Genomic DNA, 8458 nt, shown 5'->3' with positions numbered 1-8458 from the left:
AGTTAATTTTAACTTGTACCTTTTTCTATTATTTTAGTGTTTGGTTTCGTAATAAATTTCTCCAAACATGCCCATCATATATGTAAATTCACCAGTCAATTCTGAGTCGAAGATTTGTAAGTCTCAATCTAGGCAGCAAGTGGCAATTCTTAGCATGTGCACCATTTCCACCTTTCTGCATAGCATTGATCATGTCGCAATTCTAAACCTTAGAATAATAGATCGTGCAGACGTTTATTAGAATGAACAAGTGACATCGCAGCACCATAAATCAGTTTGAAATAAAATTTTAAATTAGGATACACTAAATGTATATATGTTTGGTAAATACATATAATAAGGAGATCATATGCAATGCTTCTCACACTCTCTCTTTCCTGAATGTTTGCAACATATTTTTTAATATACTTTTATGACACGATATTAGCTGAAATTTGTTAGGACTCACAAAACAACATGGGGTCTCCATTTTTATATCACAAGTATCACTCTTAAGTCCTGAGTCTCAACAAATTTTAGCCAAGAGTGAAGAGCGTGCTAAAACAAGTGTATTAAAGAATATGTTGCTGTTATTTCTCATATGGCTACAATTTACAATTACTATGGTGAAAGCCAAATAACTAGTGGCCTCTGAGTGGCTCCAGTGAACTGATGAGGCAGAGACATCAATAGCGTGCAGCCTAAGGGAAATCTGGCACATCAAACTCGGATCCGTTTCACATCACTTTCAGGGACACTGATATCAAGCCTATCTCCGTTGCTCGAACTAGCAGTTTGTCCTGAGACCTGTCAAATCATACATGTTGGTGACATAATAAGCTTTTCTAATCTTCAAGGCCATAGCTCTCATTCGAAAGCAATTTCTGTGTGAACAACGTGCTTATAGACACAACCAATCAGAAAGATTAAGATAATACTAAACTAAATCTAACATATTCCAACAGACTATTATTTTCATGGATCTTTTAGCATTTGATTAGATGTACGTCTAGACACTATGGTAATGCAATAACTACTCCTCATACCCAGTCAAAAGGACCAAGTTCACTCCTGTGTTTCTCGTAATCCTAACAGGTTGAAATGACCATTTTCTTTCTAGCTTTCAATACTAATTGTCACATATACAAGTCGCCTTTAGCCCCAGTGTAAACAAATAATGCAAGCTGAAACGTGACACTTACAGTTTCATCCGGAACAACTGCATACCTCTCAGATAAGGAGGCACCGCTTTTCCCTGTTTAAGGAGAAAACAACAGAGCTATCACGATGCCAGATTGCTTTAAGAATGATTAAAAATAAAATATGTGAATCCAAATTACACTACTAAATGGTATCATCATTAATGGCTGAAAACAACGGAACAATATTACTGATGAGTATTGAGCAGAACAAAGCACCTGACAAAAGATCAGTGTTAGAGGATTCTATTTGCTGCCCTGAAGATCCATCCACACTCAAAGCTTCAATAATCTTTGGAGAATTCCTAAAAGAATAAAATCATATCAAGACATGTAATCAAATGCACAAATTACCCAAAACAATGTTTCCAATTAATGATTTAGATTAGCTATATAACTTATTATTCTTAGACGAACATGGTCATAATTGCCACCAAAACTAATGACTTTTTCCAGGATGAATAAAAGATACACAAGGCCATATTCAAATGTCCATGACTGAAAATAAATAATTTGATATAAAATGAATAGGGCACCAAGAGGGAACCAAGGTGGTGCAACGAATGTAGCAATATGAAGCTCAGTTCTGATAGTTAACAAGGATACCCTGTACAGCTACATTATACAAGCTAGTTTTTGCTTTCTCAACCGCGGTCAGAATTAGACCATCCACTTCAAAGGTGTCATTACACACCCAATGCCAATCGTAATAATTTCAGAACCAAGATCACTGATCCAAAATCTAACAGATTAGAAAGAGCAGCCATTACAAATATGATGATATCAGACTCTACTTCCAGTTGATCTATAGAATCACTTCAAAAGTTTCATCAGAATAATTAATTTGTTTCAGATTAAAGGTCTTGTTTGAAGAAATTAATTAGGAAAAATAACAAGCCACTTAGAGTCAGCTGGTAATAAGTTGGGTCATTTGCATATCAGAGGTTCAAATCTCAGTGCAGTCATAACCCCAAAACAACTCAACACTACCAACAAAAAATTGTTTCTCCTATCAAACTCACTTTTATGACCAAAGTAAGAATATCTCTTAAGTCATAAACCCCAAAACAACTCAACACTACCAACAAAAAATTGTTTCCCCTATCAAATATACTTTTATGACCAAAGTAAGAAAATCTCTTATGTGCCTTCAGAAAACATATGAAGAGAAGAAAATTCCGGGAAAGATGAATGCATGCCTGAAAGTCCTAACAAATTTATTCAGGTTGTACATGCAATTACCGGTCAATGGTATCCCCATGCCCAAGTTGGCCATTTGTTCCTCTTCCCCAAGAATATACATTGTTCTTGTCAGTTACAGCAATTGTGTGCCTCCACCCACATGAGATCTGGACTATTTTCTGCTATGTAAAAAAATATATAGAATAGTCGGTGGATTGCTTAAAGAAAGACATTGACGGTATGATGCAAAATTGAAACATTCCAAATGAAAGAAAGAAAGGGAAGAATCCAGTTTCAAGTACCTGATCATGGGGGAACTTCACTTGTACAGGAGAGCAGCGATCAACATTGTCACCGACACCAACCTGTCCAAACTACAATCGAAGGAAAATAGGTAACAATTTTCCAAACTCGTCAATGATAAAAAACTTGTTATTGTGCAGAAAGAGAATAAAGTCTTATACAGTTTTTTTTTTTTTTATATAGTAGAATATTTAGTTGTCTGCACATAAATGTGCATTCTTTAAGCAGACACCTAATGTATCCTCTGCTATGTTCATAAATAATAAGTAAACTGGATTAGAAACTCAAGAAGGGAAAGAACTCACAAACACGGACTCTGAAAAATTTGTATAGAAGTTTCAAAAGTTCACAGATAAACCACTGGCACTTCGAGGGTCCAGAAAGCCTCCCCTAATCAACTAATTTTCTCATACTCCCCAAAACACACCTATATATATATATATACACACACACACACAAGCTTCCCAACGCAACAACAAAATTAACTACCAACATATTTTACAGCTGTTTGAATTAAAACAACCAGCTGTATTTTTCCTTTTTCCCTTGTTTCTTCTTTCATAGACCTTTGTAATAGGAGGTCATGTCTTAACATTATAATACTGTCACATGAACATGGAAGGATAAAAATTTATTGCAAACCTTATTCCAACCCCATCCATAGAGTAGTCCAGTAGATGTAAGTGCCATACTATGCCTCCATCCACCTGATACCTGAAGAAAGTCCAAGCCAAGTCAAGAGACAAACAAAAGAGCTATATATCTAACAACAAATATACTATTGCTCCCAGTGTGCAAGGTTTCAGGGTAGCACAAAATTTTGTTAGAACAATTTTTTCTTGTCCTTAGTAAACACACAACACATAAGGTGGAACCCATAGGTGAGAAATATTTCCAATCTTTTCCCTACCAGAGAAAAATTAACATAAAAAAATGAGACAGGAGGAAGATACAAGCCACTAAAATAGCAGAGCAAAGCGATATGCCAATGCATCCAAAAAATACAAGAAATTTCTATGAAAACACCAACACAGCATAAAATTAAAGGACTTACCTGACAGATTAACTCGTCACTCAGGGCTTGAAGCTTGTGAGGCACAAGAGAATCCTCAAAATTTCCATGACCTAGTTGGCCATATTTGCTCCACCCATATGTGTACAAGCCACCAGAAGATGAAACAGATATTGTATGCCGCCAACCACAAGCAACCATGACCATCTTGTCACACTGTAATGTAAACGACAAAAAAAGGGCAGTAAAATAAATAACTTCTCCATCCATTAGTATGCATGTACATCAATTGTACATGAATCTTAACAATATTATCCAGACAAATCACACAAAAAATCAAAAACCTGGAAATGCTGCTGCTTCTATTAAACAGCAAGAAAACTTTTCAGAAATTAAACAATATCAAATCACATACATTCCATTTACACATATTCCTTATACGATCAGCGTCTAATCAGGAAAGGTAAGATGATACCAGATTGAGGACATACATCAATAGAAGAAACTTTCTCAGGAATCCAGCGATCATTTCTATCTCCCAACCCCAAATTTCCATATCGGCCCCAACCCCATCCATACAGTTCTCCGTTTTCAGTAATAGCTACACTGTGTTCTGCGCCTGCAGCAACCATTTTGATAGGTACTTCCTACAATATAATACATGAGCCAATTCTTAATGGGATTATTCTTTGATGCATTATAACTATCAATGAATAAATAAAATAATATCTTAGCATTATTTCATGACGAGAGTATTGCTTTATTTTGTTGTTGATCTAGCTACTTTTCCCTTCCATTATTTTAAAGTAGGTGATACTTCTGAAATGAAAAACTGTTGATGTTCTCCCAGAAGATCAGAATTAGAAGATTGATTGATAAAATTATCTACCACTCAGTTTCAAGATTTATTACCAAAAGAAAAAGAACAAGGCTAGTGAAGTGGTAGAAGTAAACATCAAAACTGCTACTATTCAACCTATAAAGTTGAAGGGAGAGAATGGGGGCAACAAAGTCAACAGGAGCAATGAAAAACATTATCGATTTGAATTAAATGATACAGTGGGAAATTGGTTAGTGGAGAGAATGGGGATAGTACTATGAAGGATACCTGATGAATTAAGGGTATGATTCTGCATGATTATGGGCGTGGGGAAATGTTAGAAAGAGGGGATGATGGAGAGAAGAGTAAGGACCAATTCGGAGGAAGCTTTGGGCAGTCTAAGGCCTGAAGGGCTGATACATATTTTCAGGGTGGAGTGTTATAGAAGATCAAGAAACAGAACTGGGAAATAGGGAGAAAAGAAATAGTAGTGTTGTTGAGAACGTAGTTGAACAACAAGCGGAAAAAGGAGAGAATTTTCCTTCCAATTTACTCCTTCAACAAATGGATTCCAAAAGACTAGCCCTCTCTTCTTCCCTTTACCCATTTCAAGCTACGCCCCTGCTCTTATTACTCTCAAGTATGAACCACACTTAACAGATTTAATTGTGTTATTCCATCTAACTAATCCAATTATTTTCTCTCGCTTCTTGGCTTTCTTTATTCTTCTGTCCTGAGTCCCATCAAATGTAGAGAGACTGCATGCTTTTTAAATTGATTCAAAAAGAGGGTAAAAGAGTAGTAATTAAATATATGGTAGAAGTAACCTATCATTGTGTATTGATTCTTGATAACTTGATCATAGACTTTTATTTATCACAGATAACCTCGATGAATGTCTTTGAAATAGGTACCTGAAATGTTTGAATCTTTTGTGGCACAAGAGAATCTTCTGTCGTACCAAGTCCAAGTTGACCATTTTGATTCCTCCCCCAACTTCAATAAGAGGGAAATAATAACACAAGAGTTAAAGAGGAAGTGATAATAAAACAACCAAATTTGTGATGAACCAGATGACAGCTGGCTAGCAAATCAAGGTATAGTTTTAAAAATAAAAAAACTGGTCATCAGCCTCACAGAATAAAACAAGGATTTCTATAGGTATTTGTACCTTTTAAAAAAGAATGTGAATTAAAAAATGAGTGTAACAAGTGAGAATTCAACCTTGAGTACTAAAACCAGATGCCTGTACCATCTTCAAGGTAGCAGATCGAGGTTTGTCTGGAAGAAGTTATTTACAGTTTATTAAGACTTATCTTATGATATAAACACTTGTGTAAGCATTTGGAAGAGCTTATGAAAATAACTTATGACATGCCCATAAATTGTTTTACCTCCACGATAACTTGAGAAAAAAGTTCAACATCATTCTTTTCAACTATAAAAGCACCTTTATGTGTGTATGTGTGTTTCTAAAGTTGTTTAACCAAAAAAGCCCCTCCATTGCATACGAAGTCCATACAGTTACTCAGGTAATTAAAATTCTTTCTGTTCCGGTATCAAATATTCTATTTGACTACTCTTTCGGTGAACTGAGAAGACAAAAGATTGAAATTAAAAATCAGGCCAAGGAATCAGCAATCATTACAAAACTGCACTCAACATACACAACCGGGAAAAGTAATTAGTATATGAATATGCATAAAAAAACTGTCAGAACCGAGAGAACGCTAAAATTTTGTTCGAGAAATACAAACCTCTGAACCTCGCCTTCCATGGTAACTGCCAGACAATGACTATCCCCACAGGCAATTTGCTTTATCCTTAAACCTTGTAATGCTACAATAGGCTGAGGAATGAGCAAATCACTAGAATTACCATGACCCAACCTTCCGAAATCACCCCTAGAAAAACCAACCAAATTTGATCTGCTTGAGTATTTAAGAATAACAAAGACAACCATATACAAAACACTATTATTCATAAAAACAAAAAGAAAAATCAGAAATAGAAGGGTGATTAACAGCAAGTAAACTTGAATCCACCTCTCATGGAAAATTACAAAGAGACCGCCTAAAATTAGAAAAATTGTCTTTTAATAATCAATTAACCCAAAATAATAAAAAAAGGTGGCATCCCCTTGTACTGAGAAAGAAGTGACAAATGCAGAGATATGACAAAGAAAGACAATGGATACTAATTTAATCTTAAAATAAAACCCATCTCTTTCAAAATATTAACTTTATGACGACTAGTACAACTCACAACTATACGTAATATAAAAGTCTTGAAAGAAAGAACCAAGTAAACCGACATTTTTACTCTTATAGTAACTATTAAAGACCAATGCTAGGTCAAGTAACATCATTTGAAGCTGAAACTAGTCCCACATCAAAGGATCCACAAATAAACAAGCTTGATCCCATAATAAGAAACAACAGAGAAGCAAGAAAGAGTGCATTAATGAGTATATTAAAGGATGAATTGCAGACCATCCCCAACTATAGAGTTCATTCCGTGACTCGGAGTAGGCAAGGGTGTGATCAGCTCCACAAGCAATGGAATCTATTTCTCGAGCATCCAATGCACTGAGTTGCGTAGGCAAAGGCCTATCATCGGTGTCACCATGGCCTAACTGTCCATCCTCTCCGCGACCCCACGAGCACACAACACTCCCAGCTGCACAGGATCAAACCAAAACCAAACCACACACGAACACAAAGAAAAAGTCAAAATTAAAAAAAGAAAAAAAAACTTTGAACTAGGATTTCATCTCATCCCATTCAAGTGTTGACCCAATCATAAACTAATTTAGAGTGTAAGCATGAAAATGAATTGAAAAGTGTTGTTGTGGATAGAAATAGAAAGACGAGGGAGAAGGAGACTACAGAGAAGAGCGACGGAGTGGCTGGCGCCGGCGGAGATGAGGAGGACGCGAGAGGGAGGAGAAGTAGCGGCGGTGGATTGGGATTGCGTCATGAGAGTGGTGAATGAGTGACAGGTGTTGGTGTGTGGTTGAATGAGGGGAAATAAGTGAGGAGAAGAAAAAGCAGAGAAAGGAGTTTACAACATTGATGGGACCAGTGGAAGAGAGAGAGAGAGGGTGAAGAAGAGAAAAATGAAGAAGGGTACAATCAGGTGAGAGAAGGGAGAAACGAAGGCGGAGAATTGAATGTGCGGTGGGACCCATGTGGAAGTGTGCTTGTCAGCACGGCCAACCATTTTTTTTTCTTCTTTTTCACTTTCTTTGCTTGCCACACTATTGTCTTCTGTGTGTGGTCACCACTCTCTTACCCCTATATCCCCTTCTTCCCTTCATACCCTTTCACAAGCATATTATGTTAGATATTATCTATCATTTATTAAAATTTAAGTCCTTCCTTCTTTTAGCTTAGAGTTTATGTACTTCAACCTAAAGAATTGAAGTCTTCCTTTGAATAAGAGATTTTTGTATTTATATAAAAAGTTTCTTTCAAAGTCTTTCGATGTAATTTTAACATAATTCATAAAAACATAAACAAACGTATTTACAAATCTTTCATAAAAGAAAATCAAAATTAAACATGTCAAAATGGGTTGGAACCTGTGAGCCAACCTGACTTACCACTGGGTCGAAAAATAAAAAATTTTAGTGGTTATGAACTAAAATGGGTTTAGCTCATTTAATCCACAGGTCAGGTGGGTTTGATTCGGGTTAATGAGCTAACCCACAACCCATTTTAATTTAAACAATCTTAACTTTTAATCAAATTAAAATTTCTCTTTCTAAAATCAATTTGAAACCCTCTTTCGCATCCACACTACACACAACTTCACGAAGCAGCTTCGCCTTCTTCATCCCCACTATACTACACACATAAACCCTCTTTCGCATCCACACTGCACACAATTTCACAAAGCAACTTCGTCTTCTTCGTCCATGCCTAACTACACACAAAAACCATCTTTCGTGTCTACACTCCT

General features: G+C 36.1%; 1 protein-coding gene across 2 annotated transcripts; it reads right to left on the bottom strand.

The window, feature by feature from the left end:
- Positions 1-271: 271 nt before the first annotated feature.
- LOC114164378 (ultraviolet-B receptor UVR8-like) lies at positions 272-7674 on the bottom strand. Of its 2 annotated transcripts, none has more exons than XM_028049028.2 (12): positions 7384-7674; positions 6988-7174; positions 6253-6399; positions 5410-5491; positions 4167-4322; positions 3718-3891; positions 3306-3377; positions 2663-2734; positions 2421-2542; positions 1398-1483; positions 1182-1234; positions 272-786 (listed from the first exon to the last, which is right to left on the bottom strand). In XM_028049028.2, the coding sequence occupies exons 1-12, from the start codon at positions 7472-7474 to the stop codon at positions 700-702; spliced, it is 1329 nt and encodes a 442-aa protein (XP_027904829.1). In that variant the 5' UTR covers positions 7475-7674; the 3' UTR covers positions 272-699. The 2 variants fall into 2 exon arrangements, with proteins under 2 accessions (XP_027904829.1, XP_027904830.1); XM_028049029.2 differs by having other exon boundaries at positions 2421-2539; positions 7384-7666.
- Positions 7675-8458: the final 784 nt, after the last annotated feature.

Source organism: Vigna unguiculata, chromosome 9 (genome assembly GCF_037176805.1).
Source record: "Vigna unguiculata cultivar grain cowpea cultivar isolate G323 ecotype 2 chromosome 9, ASM3717680v1, whole genome shotgun sequence".
In the NCBI taxonomy this organism is placed as follows: Eukaryota; Viridiplantae; Streptophyta; class Magnoliopsida; order Fabales; family Fabaceae; genus Vigna; species Vigna unguiculata.
The sequence above is the reverse complement of the archived record's forward strand: the minus strand, read 5'-3'. Positions and strand labels throughout refer to the sequence as shown.

Excerpts from the sequence above, each read along its gene's own strand:
- LOC114164378 (XM_028049028.2), bottom strand. The coding sequence starts at position 7,474 with ATGACGCAATCCCAATCCACCGCCGCTACTTCTCCTCCCTCTCGCGTC. Across the intron at positions 4,323-5,409 it reads AAAAGATTCAAACATTTCAG|GAAGTACCTATCAAAATGGT; the intron begins GTACCTATTTCA and ends ATTATATTGTAG. Across the intron at positions 1,235-1,397 it reads TAACACTGATCTTTTGTCAG|GGAAAAGCGGTGCCTCCTTA; the intron begins GTGCTTTGTTCT and ends CTCCTTAAACAG.